Source organism: Coregonus clupeaformis, chromosome 9 (assembly GCF_020615455.1).
Source record: "Coregonus clupeaformis isolate EN_2021a chromosome 9, ASM2061545v1, whole genome shotgun sequence".
NCBI lineage: Eukaryota > Metazoa > Chordata > Actinopteri > Salmoniformes > Salmonidae > Coregonus > Coregonus clupeaformis.
This window is the reverse complement of record NC_059200.1, coordinates 40,143,910-40,163,882: the sequence shown is the minus strand read 5'-3', so window position 1 is coordinate 40,163,882 and position 19,973 is coordinate 40,143,910. Positions and strand designations below refer to the sequence as shown.

The 19,973-nt window shown below is 41.6% G+C and overlaps 1 protein-coding gene across 5 annotated transcripts in view; it reads right to left on the bottom strand.

The window, feature by feature from the left end:
- The window catches only part of LOC121573552 (cytospin-B), a 221,185-nt gene that overhangs the window by 32,843 nt on the left and 168,369 nt on the right, over positions 1–19,973 (bottom strand). For all 5 annotated transcript variants that reach the window (XM_041885626.1, XM_041885628.1, XM_041885627.1 and 2 more), the window contains one exon: positions 8,599–8,715. In XM_041885626.1, coding sequence (XP_041741560.1) covers positions 8,599–8,715 — 117 coding nt within the window. The remainder of the gene's footprint in view (positions 1–8,598; positions 8,716–19,973) is intronic.

The window sequence follows — 19,973 nt, the reverse complement described above, 5'->3', positions numbered from 1 at the left end:
TTACCTCTGAATAAACTGCCTTTATTATACCATATCCACCCTGTCCAAAGTCTCTACTTGGTCTCACTTCTCCAGTAAACTTGTGATTATCAACAGTACACAACGGTAACAAACAATTGGGGGAACTCACGGGGCAGATAGTAAGGTCGCAGTGACACAGAAAGCAGTTCAATGTCGGGGGTACAGAGTCGCTCTCTTACCAGGATCGATTTTCCCTGTGACTGTCAGATCGCGGTCCGCTCTGACCAGGGTGAAGCCGGCCGGCTCCACTTCTCTGTCCGGGACTCTGTCATCCAGCCAAGTCTCCCAGCTGTTGGATTCGCTGCCAGCAGCGTTTTCATTATTTAGTCCGTTCGTAGCGGGTATGTACACGATCAACAAGATCAGTCCAAAACCCACCACTGGAAATCCATGGTTGGCAGAATGTTTGTAAACTAAGTGTACAAATTAAAAACATAAAATAACGCCACTAAGTGTACAAATTAAAAACATAAGATAACGCCACACTGCAGGTCGCAACAGAGACGCTGCTAGCCGCTATTTTCTTAGTTACGTTCATGGTTACGTCACGTATGACGAAAGCGCGTAAGTGCAAGCCCACAGACACCCATAGAGATTGTATTGAAAGCTTTGAAATTTGAAAAAAATAGATTTTACATGGGAGTCTATGACAGACTTCTGGGCGATTTTCAACATGACTGAAATCGCCCCAAAAACGGGCGGGGCCATTTGAAGCACGACTTTAGCCTGATTTGACATTTAGTGGCAGTCAGATCAGATTAGAACACTGATAACTACTGTTGCCGTGATATAATTGATTAGAAAAAAAATCCCTTCCCCCTCCCGTTTGGCAGTGCGTCGCCCATATCGCCCTATTGAACACACCGCCCCTGTCCAACACTCTACTCAGCAAATTGGATGTAGTCTATCACAGTGCCATCCGTTTTGTCTCCAAAGCCCCATATAATACCCACCACTGTGACCTGTACGCTCTTGTTGGCTGGTCCTCACTACATATTTGTCGCCAAACCCACTGGCTCCAGACCATCTATAAATCACTGCTAGGCAAATCCCTGCCTTATCTTAGCTCATTGGTCACCATAGCAACACCCACCCGTAGTCTGCGCTCCAGCAGGTATATCTCACTGGTCATCCCCAAAGCCAACACCTCCTTTGGCCGCAATTCCTTCCAGTTCTCTGCTGCCAATGACTGGAACGAAATGCAAAAATCTCTGAAGCTGGAGACACTTATCTCCCTCACTAACTTTAAGCATCAGTTGTCAGAGCACCTTACCGATCACTGCACCTGTACACAGCCCATCTGAAATTAGCCCGCCCAACTACCTCATCCCTATATTGTTATTTATTTTGCTCATTTGTACCCCAGTATCTCTATTTGCACATCATCTCTTGCACATCTATCATTCCAGTGTTAATACTAATTGTAATTATTTTTGCACTATAGCCTATTTATTGCCTTACCTCCATAACTTGCTACATTTGCACACACTGTATATATATGTATTTCTGTTGTATTTTTGACTTTGTTTTGTTTTACCCCATATGTAACTCTGTGTTGTTGTTTTTATCGCACTGCTTTGCTTTATCTTGGCCAGGTCGAACTTGTTCTCAACTGGTTTACCTGGTTAAATAAAGGTGAAAAAAAAAAAAAAAAAAATAGTTTGTTAACAAGAAATGTGTGGAGTGGTTGAAAAACGAGTTTTAATGACTCCAACCTAAGTGTATGTAAACTTCTGACTTCAACTGTACCTCTGATTGTAAATCCACAACAGGCCAGACTAAGTCCTTTCTAAAATAATTAAGAATTCCTCTCTGCTATTTCTATTATCAATGGACCCCCTGGCCCAGGCTATTTGTCAATTGAAGGAAATAACACAAATTTCCCTAAAATCTGCAGATCACTTCATCTGATTATGCACAGATTATATTTTACTATATCTAGACAATGTATCTCAATCACTCCCAAACGCATTGAAGTTTGTAGATAAATTCAGCTTCATCTCAAGTAATAAAATGTATCTAACCAAATCAGCCCTTCTGCCTCTCAAGACTTATGGAATCCCAATCGTTTCCCATTTTAAATATTTATGAGTAGATACAGTATATTTCCTTCCTTAGATAAAACCATTGTCAGAAACTTTAACAGAACATTCTAATAAACTCCATCTGACCTCAGTAGATGGACTAACATCCCAGTTGCTATAACCTGCAGAATATCTATTGTCGAAATGAATATATTGCCACGGCTGAATTTCTGTAGTTAAATGCGCCCCATGTGTGTCCCCCTTCTGGCTATTGGGATAAAATTCATAGTGCTGTTTCAAAATGTATATTTCAAGTTAACCGATCCCGGATAAAATTAACTAACTTACAAAGAGGGAAAGACGTAAGAGGACTATCTGTACAAAACTTTAAATTGTATTTCCAAGCACTAGCATTTTGCCCCATCCTAAATTGGTTTAGACATGATTCTTCTGGCTGAGTATAGAGAGAAATATGGTGTCTCCTATTGCTTTGGAAGAGGTGGTCTTCACTGATATATCTCTTAAACAATGTAAACTGGTCCTATTATTGCTCACACAATTTATATTTGGTGCAAAATTGAGAAAACTATGTAACTGGGAATCAAAATGGCATGCCCATTCTCCAATATTTAACAATAATGCCTTGCTATCTATTGTATCCCCCCAATGGTCCAAATGTGGAATCTGTATCCATTCCAAGATTTGAAAGACATTACCAGACAACTCCTTTTTTTCTATATTTACAACCTAGGTCAGCTACCCAACTACCGAACCATCCAATGATGGGTTTTCTAAATACATGATCTAGGCTCCCGAAAGTACTGACCTCAATCTTCTTTTGGAAAACTAATATTCTGAGCTAGCCATTCAAAAAGTATGGTCTACAGTGCCTTCAGAAAGTATTCATACCCCTTGACATATTCAACATTTTGTTGTGTTACAGTCTGAATTCAAAATGGATTAAATTGATTTTTGTTCTCACACCCATCTATATTCATTACCCCATAAGTGAAAACATGTTTTTATAATTTTTTGCAAATCTATTGAAAATGAAATACAGAAGTCAATACTTTGTAGAAGCACCTTTGGCAGCGATTACAGCTGTGAGTCATTCTGGGTAAGTCTCTAAGAGCTTTCCACACCTGGATTGTGCAACATTTGCCCATTATTATTTTCAAAATTCTTCAAACTCTGTCATATTGGTTGTTGATCATTGCTAGACAACCATTTTCAGGTCTTGCCATAGATTTTCAAGCAGATTTAAGTCAAAACTGTAACTCGGACACTCAGGAACATTCACTGTCTTCTTGGTAAGCAACTTCAGTGTAGATTTGGTCTTGTGTTTTAGGTTATTCTCCTGCTGATAGGTGAATTCATCTCCCAGTGTCTAGTGGAAAGAAAACTGAATCAGGTTTTCCTCTAGGATTTTGCCTGTGCTCTATTCCGTTTATTTTTTATCCTGAAAAACTCCCCAGTCCTTAACGACTACAAGCATACCCATAACATGATGCAGCCACCACTATGCTTGAAAATATGGAGAGTGGTACTCAGTAATATAATATACAGTGGGGGAAAAAAGTATTTAGTCAGCCACCAATTGTGCAAGTTCTCCCACTTAAAAAGATGAGAGAGGCCTGTAATTTTCATCATAGGTACACGTCAACTATGACAGACGAATTGAGAGAAAAAAATCCAGAAAATCACATTGTAGGATTTTTAATGAATTTATTTGCAAATTATGGTGGAAAATAAGTATTTGGTCACCTACAAACAAGCAAGATTTCTGGCTCTCACAGACCTGTAACTTCTTCTTTAAGAGTCTCCTCTGTCCTCCACTACGACCTGTATTAATGGCACCTGTTTGAACTTGTTATCAGTATAAAAGACACCTGTCCACAACCTCAAACAGTCACACTCCAAACTCCACTATGGCCAAGACCAAAGAGCTGTCAAAGGACACCAGAAACAAAATTGTAGACCTGCACCAGGCTGGGAAGACTGAATCTGCAATAGGTAAGCAGCTTGGTTTGAAGAAATCAACTGTGGGAGCAATTATTAGGAAATGGAAGACATACAAGACCACTGATAATCTCCCTCGATCTGGGGGCTCCATGCAAGATCTCACCCTGTGGGGTCAAAATGATCACAAGAACGGTGAGCAAAATCCCAGAACCACACGGGGGGACCTAGTGAATGACCTGCAGAGAGCTGGGACCAAAGTAACAAAGCCTACCATCAGTAACACACTACGCCGCCAGGGACTCAAATCCTGCAGTGTGAGACGTGTCCCCCTGCTTAAGCCAGTACATGTCCAGGCCCATCTGAAGTTTGCTAGAGTGCATTTGGATGATCCAGAAGAGGATTGGGAGAATGTCATATGGTCAGATGAAACCAAAATAGAACTTTTTGGTAAAAACTCAACTCGTCGTGTTTGGAGGACAAAGAATGCTGAGTTGCATCCAAAGAACACCATACCTACTGTGAAGCATGGGGGGTGGAAACATCATGCTTTGGGGCTGTTTTTCTGCAAAGGGACCAGGACGACTGATCCGTGTAAAGGAAAGAATGAATGGGGCCATGTATCGTGAGATTTTGAGTGAAAACCTCCTTCCATCAGCAAGGGCATTGAAGATTAAACGTGGCTGGGTCTTTCAGCATGACAATGATCCCAAACACACCGCCCGGGCAACGAAGGAGTGGCTTCGTAAGAAGCATTTCAAGGTCCTGGAGTGGCCTAGCCAGTCTCCAGATCTCAACCCCATAGAAAATCTTTGGAGGGAGTTGAAAGTCCGTGTTGCCCAGCGACAGCCCCAAAACATCACTGCTCTAGAGGAGATCTGCATGGAGGAATGGGCCAAAATACCAGCAACAGTGTGTGAAAACCTTGTGAAGACTTACAGAAAACGTTTACCTATGATGAAAATTACAGGCCTCTCTAATCTTTTTAAGTGGGAGAACTTGCACAATTGGTGGCTGACTAAATACTTTTTTTCTCCACTGTAATATAATATAATATAATAATATGCCATTTAGCAGACGCTTTTATCCAAAGCGACTTACAGTCATGCGTGCATACATTTTTGTGTATGGGTGGTCCCGGGGATCGAACCCACTACCTTGGCGTTACAAGCGCCGTGCTCTACCAGCTGAGCTACAGAGTAATGTGTTGTATTAGATTTTCCCCAAACATAACATTTTGTACTCAGGACAAAAAGTGAATTGCTTTGCCACATGTTGTGCAGTATTACTCTAATGCCTTTTTGCAAACAGGATGCATGTTTTGGAATATTTGTATTCTGTACAGGCTTCCTTCTTTTCACCCTGTCAATTAGGTTAGTATTGTGGAGTAACTACAATGTTGTTGCTCCATCCTCAGTTTTCTCCTATCACAGCCATTAAACTCTGTAACCATTTTAAAGTCACCATTGGCCTCATGGTGATATCCCTGAGCGGTTTCTATCCTCTCCGGCAGCTAAGTTAGGAAGGACGCCTGTATCTTTGCAGTGACTGGGTGTATTGATACACCCTCCAAAGTGTAATTAATAACTTCACCATGCTCAAAGGGAAATTCAATGTTTGCTTTATTTATTTTTACCCATCTACCAATAGGTGTCTTTCTTTGCGAAGCATTGGAAAACCTCCCTGGTCTGTGTTTGAAATTCACTGCTCGACTGAAGCTTGCCATAACAAAGGCGTTGAATACTTAATGGCTCAAGACATTTCAGCTTTTCATTTTTAATTGATTTGTAAAAATGTAAAAAAACATAATTCCACTTTGACATTAATGGGGTATTGTGTGTAGGCCAGTGACCAAAAAATCTAAATTTAATCCATTTAAAATTCAGGCTGTAACACAACAAAATGTGGAAAAGGTCAAGGGGTGTGAATGCTTTCTGAAGGCACTGTGCATTCGGAAAGTATTCAGACCCCTTGACCTTTTCCACATTTTGTTACGTTACATCCTTATTCTAAAATTGATTACATCGTTTTTTCCCTCATCAATCTAAACACAATACCCCATAATGCCAAAGCAAAAACAAATGTTTTTAGAAATGTTTGCAAATGTATTGAAAATACAAAACAGAAATATCACATTTACATAAGTATTCAGACCCTTTACTCAGTACTTTGTTGAAGCACCTTTGGCAGCGATTACAGCCTCAAGTCTTCTTGGGTATGACACTACAAGCTTGGCACAACTGTATTTGGGGAGTTTATCCCATTCTTCTCTGCAGATCCTCTCAAGCTCTGTCAGGTTGGATGGGGAGCGTTGCTGCACAACTATTTTCAGGTCACTCCAGAGATATTAGATCGAGTTCAAGTCCGAGCTCTGGCTGGGCCACTCAAGGACATTCAGAGTCTTGTCCCGAAGCCACTCCTGCGTTGCCTTGGCTGTGTGTTTAGGGTCGTTGTCCTGTTGGAAGGTGAACCTTCGCCACAGTCTGAGGTCATGAGCGCTCTGGAGCAGGTTTTCATCAAGGATCTCTCTGTACTTTGCTTCGTTCATCTTTCCCTCGATCCTGACTAGTCTCCCAGTCCATGCCGCTGAAAAACATCCCCACAGCATGATGCTTCCACCACCATGCTTCACCGTAGGGATGGTGCCAGGTTTCCTCCAGACGTGAAGCTTGGCATTCAGGCCAAAGGGTTTAATATTGGTTTCATCAGACCAGAGAATCTTGTTTCTCATTGTCTGAGAGTCCTTTAGATACCTTTTGGCAAACTCCAAGCAGGCTGTCATGTGCCTTTTACTGAGGAGCGGCTTCTGTTTGGCCAGTCTACCATAAAGGCCTGATTGGTGGAGTGCTGCAGAGATAGTTGTCCTTCTGGAAGGTTCTCCCATCTCCACAGAGGAACTCTGGAGCTCTGTCAGAGTGACCATCGGGTTCTTGGTCAACTCCCTGACCAAGGCCCTTCTCCCCCAATTGCTCAGTTTGGCCTGGCAGCCAGCTCTAGGAAGAGTCTTGGTGGTTCCAAACTTCTTCCATTTAAGAATGATGGAGGCCACTGTGTTCTTGGGGACCTTCAATGTTGCAGAAATGTTTTGGTACCCTTCCCCAGATCTGTGCCTCGACACAATCCTGTCTCGGAGCTCTACGGACAATTCCTTCGACCTCATGGCTTAGTTTTTGTTCTGACATGCACTGTCAACTATGGGACATTATATAGACAGGTGTGTGCCTTTCCAAATCATGTCCAATCAATTGAATTTACCACAGGTGGACTCCAATCAAGTTGTAGAAACATCTCAAGGATGATCAATGGAAACAGGATGCACCTGAGTTCAATTTGGAGTCTCATAGCAAAGGGTCTGAATACTTATGTAAATAAGGTATTTCTGTTTTTTATTTGGAATACATTTGCAAAAAATTCTAAAAACCTGTTTTCGCTTTGTCATTATGGGGTCGCCGGGAGATGGGGCGGGAGAGTGGAGAGTGGATGAGTGGGGTTGGAGACATGTTGGATGGGTGGGGTTGGGTAAGTGTGGTTGGAGGGTCAATTATTTGTGTCTCCTTTTTCCTTTGCATACCAAATTGATTGAACTTAATTTAAAATTATATGAATTTGTATGTTGTGTGTTGTACGTGTAACCCCTGTCATCGGGACGGCATGGGAAGGTTTTACCATAGTGATCAGCCTGGCTAATTTGTCACGTATAGCGTGCAGCATCGGGTGTGTGTTTGTGTATGTGTGTGCCGAAGTGTAGTCCTCTGTTTGTTTATAGTGAGCTGGTTGAATAAACACAGGGGTGCTGAACCCAACCCATGGCACGAAGCGGAGCCTGTTTGCTGTGTTTTTGCGCCCTTCTGCCACCTGCATATACATACAGCAGGACTGTCTGTCAACACTAAAACATAGCTGCTTCTCTTTAACACCAAGTGATAGAGGGTGGCTTTAAAGATACATACTCTGTGTTTGTCATACAAAAGCCTTTAGGGCTGGATTCATTCCGGACCATGGAAGATCCGCGTTATAGTGCAATTGAAATGTTAATATAATTTCTGGTTTAGCCGACATTAGCAGTGTTTACCGTGAATGCAGCCTTCGCGAATGCAGAAACATTGCCTTTAAAATTCAATTGCGCTATAGCGCGGATCTTCCACGGTCCGGATTGAATCTAACCTTAGTCTAAGGGATTAAAATGTGTCCCTATCAATGGTGCTTTGGAGGATCTCCCAAATGTAAAGGTACATGCTCCACCACATTCAGTTGGTTTTACATGCTGTAACACGCAAAACAGGTTGTGTGCCCCTGCATGCCTTTAGTATATCTCAGCCTTTGTTTCTCATACATTAACCTTTAGTGTACGGTATTAAAATGCTGCGCTATGAATGGTGCTTTGGAGGTACTCTAAAATGTTCTTGAAGAATAAATGTATTGAGAAAGTAGAAGGTAATCATGTTACTGGCATGCATGTGTGTATCTGAAATGTCACATCAGTGTGGGTGTCCATGTTCATGAGCTCTTAATTGGAATGATGAATGAATGAGTGTGTGTGTGTTCGTGCAATTGTCTGCATGTATGCATGCGTGTGTGTGTGTGAGGTGGGTACCTTGTCTTGACTGATGAGTTCCTGGTAAGGGATGTGTGCGGGCAGGTAGGTGTGGAGGAGAGCACAGAACGCCAGGCCATCACTCCAGCTGCTGCTGAAGTTTGTCACATCAATGTTCTACAAAACAGATAGATGGAGAGAGGGAGAGAGAGAGAGAGAGAGAGAGAGAGAGAGAGCGAGAGAGAGAGAGAGAGAGAGAGAGAGAGAGAGAGAGAGAGAGAGAGAGAGAGAGAGAGAGAGAGAGAGAGAGAGAGAGAGAGAGAGAGAGAGAGAGAGAGAGAGAGAGAGAGAGAGTGAGAGAAAAATAGATATGTATAGAGAGAAGAAGGTGTCATTCTTCTTCTAGTACCAGCAGTGGATGTGTCAATAAGAAAGTAAAACTACAATAACAGGCTTAAATTAAGCATTTATTAACTTACAGTACATTATGCATAACGGAGAGAATGGAAACGACCTGGTCAACCTTCATTGTCCCCTAATATAACACTGGCAATTAGCTTAGTTTGCATTTGGTTCTTGCTCATTCCTCAAGGAGCCGGAAAGGAGGAAAGGAAATGATCTACATCCTTGGACATGGTTAGGACATGCGGAAGCACATAAAAACACCCACTCAAGCACATTAACATATGAAGCAACACACAAATGAAAACTAATGGGGTTGTTTCATCGCCATACTTGGTCCATAGCTGATCAATAAGCTAGCTCATGTTTCCTACTAAGTGCGATTGGAGAGCTACTTGTATTGCTGTGTGTTAAGATTGATTACATTTATTGGATAATTAAAAGCAGTAGGCTGCTCCAGCCAGAGACAATATTACATACATAAAAGATTATTGAGGATAAAAACACAATCAAGCCCGGAGGCTTATTTCCATTGTGGTCCTCATTTTGCAGCAAGATAACAGGTGGGCAAGATCGACACTTCACATGCACTCAATGTAATTAAAAACAACAACAACAATAGCAATTTACAACAATCCATTTACAACAATGTATAACAATATCTACAGCACAGAGATGCCGATTTACGAGTCACCTCGTGAGGAAATACCCCTCATCAAACTGCCATGTTATTTCTCAAATGTTTCATAAGAGGGTTTTGTCTTATTCCTATAAATCTTTCATTCATATTCCAGTGTGTTTTACAGCTGAAACATCCACCGCAGCACATCCAGGGGTTTGTGTGTGTGTGTCTTTCTCCACACACAGCACCTCATCCAACATGTCCCACATACAATAAGAAAAGACAGAGGTCTGAGGATAGACAAGGGCTTTCTGCATCTTTCATCCCTACTCACTGGGCAAGAAGTCAATTCAATGTCTATTCCATTTTGGTTCAACATAATTTCATTGAAATGAAGTGGAAACAACATTGATTCAACCAATGGGTATCCACTCTCCCAGTCAGACTGTAAAACTTTTTTTTTTATTCAACGTACAATTTTAAGGCAACCAGCTGCAATAGGAGTGTGAGTTTGCTCAACATTTCGGCATATAGCTGAACCAACATACAGTACCAGTCAAAAGTTTGGACACACCTACTCATTCAAGGGTTTTTCTTTATTTTTACTATTTTCTACATTGTAGAATAATAGTGAAGACATCAAAACTATGAAATAACACATATGTAATCATGGAGTAACCAAAGAAGTGCTAAACAAACCACAATATATTTTATATTTGAGATTCTTCAAAGTAGCCACCCTTTGCCTTGATGACAGCTTTGCACACTCTTGGCATTCTCTCAACCAGCTTCATGAGGTAGTCACCTGGAATGCATTTCAATTAACATGTGTTTCTTGTTAAAAGTGAATTGATGGAATTTCTTTCCTTCTTAATGCGTTTGAGTGAATCAGTTGTGACAAGGTAGGGGGGGTATACAGAAGATAGCCCTATTTGGTAAAATACCAAGAATTATGGCAAGAACAGCTCAAATAAGCAAAGAAAAATGACAGTCCATCAATACTTTAAGACATGAAGGTCAGTCAATCTGGAAAATTTCAAGAACTTTGAAAGTTTCTTCAAGTGCAGTCGCAAAAACCATCAAGCGCTATGATGAAACTGGCTCTCATGAGGACCGCCACAGGAAAGGAAGACCCAGAGTTACCTCTGCTGCAGAGGATAAGTTCATTAGAGTTACCAGCCTCAGACATTGCAGCCCAAATAAATGCTTCACAGATTTCAAATAACAGACATATCTCAAAATCAACTGTTCAGAGGAGACTGCGTGAATCAGGCCTTCATGGTCGAATTGCTGCAAAGAAACAACTACTAAAGAACACCAATAAGAAGAAGAGACTTGCTTGGGCCAATAAACACGAGCAATGGACATTAGGCCGGTGGAAATCTGTCCTTTGGTCTGATGAGTCCAAATGTGAGATTTTTGGTTCCAACCGCTGTGTCTTTGTAAGACGCAGAGAAGGTGAATGGAAGATCTCTGCATGTGTGGTTCCCACCGTGAAGCATGGAGGAGGAGGTGTGATGGTGTGGGGGTGCTTTGCTGGTGACACTGTCAGTGATTTATTTAGATTTCAAGGCACACTTAACCAGCATGGCTAATACAGCATTCTGCAGCGATACGCCATCCCATCTGGTTTGTGCTTAGTGGGACTATTTTCAACAGGACAATGACCCAATACACCTCCAGGCTGTGTAAGGGCTATTTGACCAAGAAGGAGAGTGATTGAGTGCTGCATCAGATGACCTGGCCTCCACAATCACCCGACCTCAACCCAATTGAGATGGTTTGGGATGAGTTGGACCGCAGAGTGAAGAAAAAGCAGCCAACGAGTGCTCAGCATATGTGGGAACTCCTTCAAGGCTGCTGGAAAAGCATTCCAGGTGAAGCTGGTTGAGAGAATGCCAAGAGTGTGCAAAGCTGTCATCATGGCAAAGGGTGGCTACTTTGAAGAATCTCAAATATAAAATATATTGTGATTTGTTTAACACTTTTTTGGTTACTACATGATTCCATATGTGTTATTTCATAGTTTTGATGTCTTCACTATTATTCTACAATGTAGAAAATAGTAAAAAATAAAGAAAAACCCTGGAATGAGTAGGTGTGTCCAAACTTTGACTGGCACTGTACATTCTCAAGTTGAATTGTATGTTCACTCAACTTTGAATTTTAGGAATTTATTCTACCTTATTTGCATATTTCCAAGTGTAAAACCCTAACTCTTTATGACAATACATTACATATATCATAAGGCCTTTCTTTGAGGGCCTAATTACACCCAAACGCAGTGGTCTAAAACTCCTGCAAGTCACATTATGCTGACTTGCAAAGTGATGTGCAATTCCTATTAGAATCCAGCCAGAGTGAGGATATCCAACATTTTGAACTTTTAATCACCTGCAACCTGCATTGAGAATGACTGCCAGGGTAGGGAAGATTGATTATTGAGACTACCTAAATCATATAAACTGAAACTGCCATCTCAGTAACGGGTGCAAAAAGTCCAACTACTAACAGATTGGATTAGTTTAGAATTTGTATTTATTTATGTCTGTGTAGCATAAGATGAATTAACAAATTAATGTACATGCAAAAACACAGGTATTGAAACAAACAATTCTGAAAATCAACCTGCAATATAGCATGCTGGGAAATATTATAATGATGGGTGTGGTTTTGAGCAAACATACGCTTGTAATTTTACTCAACATGCTGTTCAAATTCAGCTCACTTCGAGCAGAGTTTGTTAATTCATCGTACAATTGTAAGGCAACCAGCTGTAATAGGATTGTGAGTTTGGTTAACATTTGAGCATATAGCTGAACCAACATACAGTGTTGCCTTCCAACGGCAAACACAAATTTGTAATTCGACTCAACAAGTTTTTATACATTCAAAGTAAAGTTTGTTGAGTGAACAAACGTTCACACAATAGCAAAATGTATTGTCCTTCTGAAGTCCACATTTTTTTACAGTGCAGATCCCAGTTGGATTGAGAGGTATTTCTTGTGCCCCCCTCTTCCCTTCCATGTGCTGCCAGATCCAGAGGGGATGTTGGGAACATGGCACCCAGCCAGAGAGCTGTCTCCCCTGGGTGCAATCTCTGTAGGTCCCCTGACCCTGTCACTTAGTTGTCCTGCTGTCTGTCCCAGATTGGCTGCCTGTCACAGGGCTTCTGGGAGGATAGGGGAGGCTCAAATGCTGCACTGCATTCCTGCTGGTTACAGAAGGGTCACTTTGGCTGCATCCCAAATGGCACCCTATTCCCTCAATACACTGCACTACCAAAAGTCTGGATCTAAATGTAGTGCTCTAAGTAGGGAATAGGGCGCCGTTTGGGATGTAGACTTTATCATTCTGCAGTTCTCAATAACAGATGCCACTATTGGGTTCAATTTACATGATAGAAAGAAACATTTTATTACTGCCATTGCGTTATTAACAGCAAGGAACCTTATAATCTTATAATATATTCCTTGATTCACTAGAGATTGATTCAGATTCACTCATTCATCATCTTCCATTCAGTACAAATGCACCAAACTAATAGCATGTAGATTAGAACAAGACTTCCCCATCACTGTGAGATCTCTCATTGCCTGTCTATTATTGTCTCCCACCCAGGCAGACCTGCACAGTCATGTAGGGTGGCATTCTTTCCATACCTCCCTCTACTCTCCTCTCCCCTGTCCTGCCAGTCTGTGGACTGGAGCAACAGCAACTCTAAGCCCATTCTACTGTATGGGGATGAGACAGCCAGACACACTGATACACATACCCACAGGGTCTGTCTGACTCAGACAATGACACATGGGTTGGGGAGGGAGGTAGAGGAGGGATGGAGGGGTCCATAGTCTGTGTGTGTGTGTCTTAGTGTGTGTGTGGCTTGTTCTGAGGAGCACAGAGTTACATCCTGGTCTGGCCAGGCCATGTTCGGGTGGGGGGTCGGGCGGGGGCAGAAAAAGGAGGATGGGGGATAGAGAGAGGGGGCGCCATGAATGTTAAAACAACAGCAGACGCGATCAGTACTTGGGGACCAGGCTCAGAAAAGCAAACACAGCATCATGCGACAGGAAATGTCTCGCTCCACACAAAAGACTGAGCTGCCCGGTTAAAAGAACCAAAAGCAGAGAGAGAGAAATCAAATAAAATCAACGGGGGAGAGAGCGAGAAGAGGGGGAGAGATAGAGACAGAGAGTGGGCGTGAGGGAGATTGAGAAGGAGAGATGGGGAGAGAGAGGAGAGGGGGAGAGAGAGGTGGAAGTGGGCAAGCTAGAGATTGATAGAGAATGGGGGGGAGAGAGAGATTAATCGAGAGAGAGAGAGCATATGGTTTATAGTATACATTTGCTTTGGCGGTAATCCAGCTGTACCCCTTTCCTGCAGTCAAATTACCAAACCGTCCTCTAGTGGCCTCATGGGTGGAATGTTATTAATAATTTTCATAATTTCATAATTAATAAACATTATTTTTAAAACTCCCGCCCTTAAATCTGGTGTTTCTATGTCAAACGGTTTTGTTATATTTCAGTCTTCTGCCATGTCATGTATATAAAGTGTAATATTGGAATGCAAACTCAAAATGTAATATATTTCAACTCTATATCTGACATAGTATAGGTATATTCATTTTTTTAAGCCCATCATCATGTGTGTGAGGTGTAGGGCTGACCCCATTTCGTCGACTGGTCGATTGTTTGATTGATAGGCTGTTGGTCGACCGAGATTTTTTTAGTCGAGCAGTAGCAAAAAAAGTACAAATAAATCTTGGTGTACAAGACACCAATCTGATTCGCACCTGTCTGAATGGACTGATCCATTGTGGAGGCCGTGGGGATGGCACAGTCCATCAGTCTAAGACGTGCTACTGAAATTGTATATGGTTATATTATGTAAGAACAATAGTGCAACACAAATAAAAGTACTATTATTTTATAAGAAATGCGCTTTCTCCCACGTTGGATAATGGTCGCTGTCCGCGGTTCTGAAACACATCAGTGCGCTGTTGAATTGGCGCCTTTTCCTAGATCATGATAGCAAAGTTAACTAGCATATTGGTGTTGAGAACAATGCGGTGGAGGCAGCAGCGGAGTTAGGAGAGGAGAAAACAGCCCTTGCCTTAATTGTCTAAGAAAAGTGAGGAGAGAGGAAATCCCAACTTAATTAGGTCTATAATCAATAGCCTAACTGTTAAATGTGCCTGGCTTTATAAATTATCCATATATATCTACAGAAACAAGACAGATCTAGCTTCTGTTGCCTGTTTGAGTGTTTGTTTACTGATTTCCGTGAGCACCAAGCCACACGCAACCACACGTCGGATAAACAATTTCACAAATTCGGCTGTTTTTAATCTTTACTATGCTGTAAAGACTTTACACTTTTTTTTTGTTAGACCAGCCTCTGCTATTATTTATAATTTCTTAGTGTTGTTTACACTGTTCCAAATTGTCCGAAAATGCGTACTTATAACAATAATAATAACCCTCCTTTTCCTTGATCTCCTTCTTATTGTTATTATTACTATCATCATGATCATCATTATAATAATAAGTAATGTCATTATCATTAGTAGGCTTAGTATAGCAGCCTTGTATAACCACCATCGAGCTGTAGGCCGAAGAGCGCATCCTGTTTAGTCTTAATACCGTAACTTACTTAGGCCTATATTTCAGTTCTTATATAGGCTACTGTATCAGTCAATCATTTATTCATTAATGTCATCACACAGCATATGAGTCATTCATGATTTGAAATGCAATCAAGCATTTTAGTTTTAAAATAAAATAACAAAGCGACCATTGAATAATTAGCGTAAACAATAAATAGGCCTAAACCATTCCATTCACGAATGAATGCGACTATTTTTAGTCTTTGCTGTAATAAAGGCATTACAAAAAAACAAAGAAACGTTACAACAGACTCTCTGGTACGCTTATCATTTATTAAGTGTCATTTACATTGTAATCTACAGTAACAGCACCTGTTTGGCACACATAATATGCATGCAGCGCTTGCTCCTTCCCTTATTTTTCTTGATCTCCAGTATTTTCCACAACTAGTCAAATTTATTCCACACATCTGACTTCCCCTTTACCTCCTGAGCAACCAGTAAACATTCCCCCGTTTCAAGTTTATTTGTTATGTCCTCTGCATTCATTTTGCTGTCACGTGTCAAGGTGTTCAGAGTTTGTTATAACCAATTTAATGATGTGCTATAGGTCAGGCCCTATTGGTCACGTGCATGCGATGCATACATGTGTAACGTAAAGAGAGTGATGCATTCATGTGTCACGTAAAGGGTTGAGTGAATAGGGAATGTTTTTCCTAAACAAGTTAGGGATTTCAGTAGCATAACTTTTCAGTCAGACTCCCTCTAGTCATTTGTGTGTCTTAATTATTTCATCAAACAGATTGCTTAAACATCAGACAAGCTCAGTGCATATACTTGATTTGATTAAGACCCATAGATGTGTCTATATATGGAAAAATACAATACCAATCGATTGATCGAACGAACAGACGACTCTTGGTCGACCAAGATTTCTTTTAGTCTGGGACAGCCCTAGTGAGGTGTATACTTTTGTTTCATAGCACATTTGTTTAAGACTACCAAGAAACACTCTGTGTGACCCTTATTTAGCCCACTGCAGTAAAAGGTTAAGTAGATAACATCTACAGTATGATTGCATTAAGAGGCCCAGCCAGCCAGCCAGTCTGCCAGCCAGTCAGCCAGAAGGCCTCAACATACAATATCACCATCAGCTACGACAACAGAGAAGTCTGTCAGCTATTCCAATACTATAAATAAAGCTCTCTACATACACTACAGCACAAACCAACAGTCATCTCTCACTTCTTCCTTTCGTTTCTCACATCTACCACACTGGCCCAACACATTGTCATTGGAGTTACAGTAAAACCTTACAGTTAATAAGCATTTCCTGGAAATATTTACTGTTACAGTAAAAGGGTACACGTGGATAAGTGTAGCTACAGTAAGTGGGTGAAAGCTGGAATGTTATTATGACACTTGACTTCCAGATGACAGTGTGCCATTATCACAATATGGTTCTGAAGAGTAAAGAGGAAACCCACTGCCCACTGGCTGATGATGGAGCACACACACTCTGGCAAGGCCATCATGGGAGCACACACAGCCTCACTCTCTGAGGGCTCCATGACCGATGAGAGAACTGCCTGGTAATAGAGAACACAGGCACGCATGAACACACACACACACACACACACACACACACACACACACACATTGGTGTAAAGTACTTAAGTAAAAATACTTTAAAGTAATACTTAAGTAGTTTTTTGGGGGGTATCTGTACTTTACTTGACTATTTACAGTACCAGTCAAAGGTTTGGACACACCTACTCATTCCAGGGTTTGTCTTTATTTTTTATTATTTTCTACATTGTAGAATAATAGTGAATACATCAGAACTATGAAATAACACCTATGGAATCATGTAGTAACCCAAAAAGTGTTAAACAAATCAAAATATATTTTATATTTGAGATTCTTCAAATAGCCACCCTTTGCCTTGATGACCGCTTTGCACACTCTTGGCATTCTCTCAACCAGCTTCATGAAGTAGTCACCTGGAATGCATTTCAATTAACAGGTGTGCCTTCTTAAAAGTTAATTTGTGGAATTTATTTCCTTCTTAATGCGTTTGAGCCAATCAGTTGTGTTGTGACAAGGGAGGGAGTGTACAAAAGATAGCCCTATTTGGTAAAAGACCAAGTCCATATTATGGCAAGAACAGCTCAAATAAGCAAAGAGAAACGACAGTCCATCATTACTTAAAAACATGAAGGTCAGTCAATACGGAACATTTCAAGAACTTTGAAAGTTTCTTCAAGTGCAGTCGCAAAAACCATCACTACTACCATTAAAGGGATATTTCAGGATTTTGGCAATGAAGCCCTTTATCTACTTACCCAGACAGAGTCAGATGAACTCCTGGATACCATTGTCTTGCGTCCAGTAAGAAGGAAGTTAGAGGTAGTTTCGCGAGCCAATGATAACTAGCTTAGGGCTAACGCTAGTCAGCATTGGCTTGCGAAACTACCTCTAACTTCCTTCATGCTGGACACAGAGATATAAAAATGGTATCCACAAGTTCTGTCACGACTTCCGCCGAAGTTGGTGCCTCTCCTTGTTCGGGCGGCGTTCGGCGGTCGTCGTCACCGGCTTTCTAACTGCCACCGATCTACGTTTCTTTTTCCATTTGTTTTGTCTTGATTGTACACACCTGGTTCCCATTACATTATATGATTTCCCTATTTAACCCTCTGGTTCCCACATGGTTTTGTGCGTGTTTGTTCTTTGTTTTGTGTCTGAGACTTATGTGAATTAGTGTTGTTTATTTTTAGAGTAAAGTACGTTGTTTACTCAGTTCTGTGTCCTGCGCCTGACTCCGTCCTACCGCTGCACATTGACACTTGACAAGTTCATCTGAATCTGGGGAAGTAGATAAATAGCCTGGCTGATGCAACTCATGTGACTCAAAGAGAAGGAGAGCTGTGACACTGGTCTGGACAGGAGGCCGTTGTAAATGCAGTATTTGCTCAGAGTTGTGCTTATTGCTGGCTGAGCTTTGATTGGTTCTCTCAAACGGTTTTATTTTATTTCCTGGGGTGTTGAGACGTCACGTTGTATTTTAAAATCCAACAGTTGTATTGGAAGGGGGCTTTGTGTGGTTGTCCACGTTGGTTTGGGTGAGAAAGACACAGAGGAAAACCAATCAGTAAAAAAGCACATTCCCTTCATTATCGACACATCGTGCCGACAACATCAAAATAGCCTTTCCAGACTAAGTATTAGCCAGGTTAGTAGATAAAGGGCTTCATTTCCAAAATCCCGAACTATCCCTTTAAGCCCTGAGCCCCTCTCACTGTCTCTCTTTGTCTGTCCCTATTTGAGTAAAGGAGTGGGTAAACAAAGAAGAGGGAAGCTGCTGTAATAGGCCATGCAATGAATCATCATCATGAGCAATGACAGCCTGAAAGCAAAGTGCAGCCAGGGCCGGACAGGGAAAACACACACACACACACACACACACACACACACACACACACACACACACACACACACACACAGGAGCGGCAGGCAAGGTAAAATATATATTACTAGTTCTGAATTTGCTGAAAGCTACTTTATTGAGAAAAATTTTACTTACTATGACTATGATATGTGGTTGTCACACCTAGCTATCTTAAGATGAATGCACTAACTGTAAGTTGCTCTGGATAAGAGCATCTGCTAAATTACTAAAATGTAAATGTAATGAGGCAGCTCTCTAGAGAACCCTGCTAAGCAGCCCGTCCATATATGATAATGGATTGTGTTCTCTCTCTCTCTCTCTCTCTCTCTCTCTCTCTCTCTCTCTCTCTCTCTCTCTCTCTCTCGCTCTCTCTCTTGGGTGTTAGGAAGAGTGGTAGAAGTCAAATAGGATGCAGGGATACCAAGGCCTTTGTGTCAGTTTGAATTGTGTTGAGTAAGTATTTATCTCCCATATACATGGTACTGAGGCATGGAGAGTCATGATGCATTTTTACCAATGCATCTGCTGCATCCCCCTACGGCCCACCCCAACAGTATCATGACACAGTTTAAATGTCACAATTCTTCTAATGTCTAGATATACCCCCACCACCCCATTCTTTAGCTCCTTCCCTCTTCCTCACACCGCTGGGGTCCTAGCTCGCCCCCTTCTACCTCCAGGGGTGGTTGTGTTTGTTTCTCAGAGAGGGCCGGATGACAGAGGAAGGCCAATTCTTTATTTAGTCCCAGCTGAGCCTGTGTTCTGTTCAGCCCAGACTGAGACTCCCAGCCAAGCCTGTCTGTTCGCCTTCTCCTCATTGTTCCCATCCTGAACAATAAACAAGGCTTATGTTTTGGTTAATTTAATAACTCGCCATCCGGGCTGACCCAAATAACAACATCAAAGACCACCATGATAAAAATACAGTCGGAAACCAGAGCAGGTGGGAATTAGAACAAAATACTCTGCATTGAAAGTGATTAACTGTCTGTGACGGGCAGTGGATTTCAGTACACCTGAGATACTGTAATCGTCATTCAAACAGATAATTTGTCATGATGATAATGTCTTCTGCATGGCCATTGGCAGAGGCATGTACATATGGTCAGCTCTGTTTGAAGTGTGTGTGTGTGTGTGTGTGTGTGTTCATGTGGACGTGTTTGTGTTTGTGTGTGAAATCTACAAAGGGTGAATGTTGATTTCCTGTGAAAGCGAGCCCTCTCCCCTCCCCTCCCCTCCTCTCCTCCACTCTGAGAGGCTAGCTAGCTCCCACAGGGCCCAGTCAATCAGAGCCTCCTTAAGGTCTTTGCTGATCAATCGTCTCTTCTGAGAAGCTGACATTTGAGGTGTTC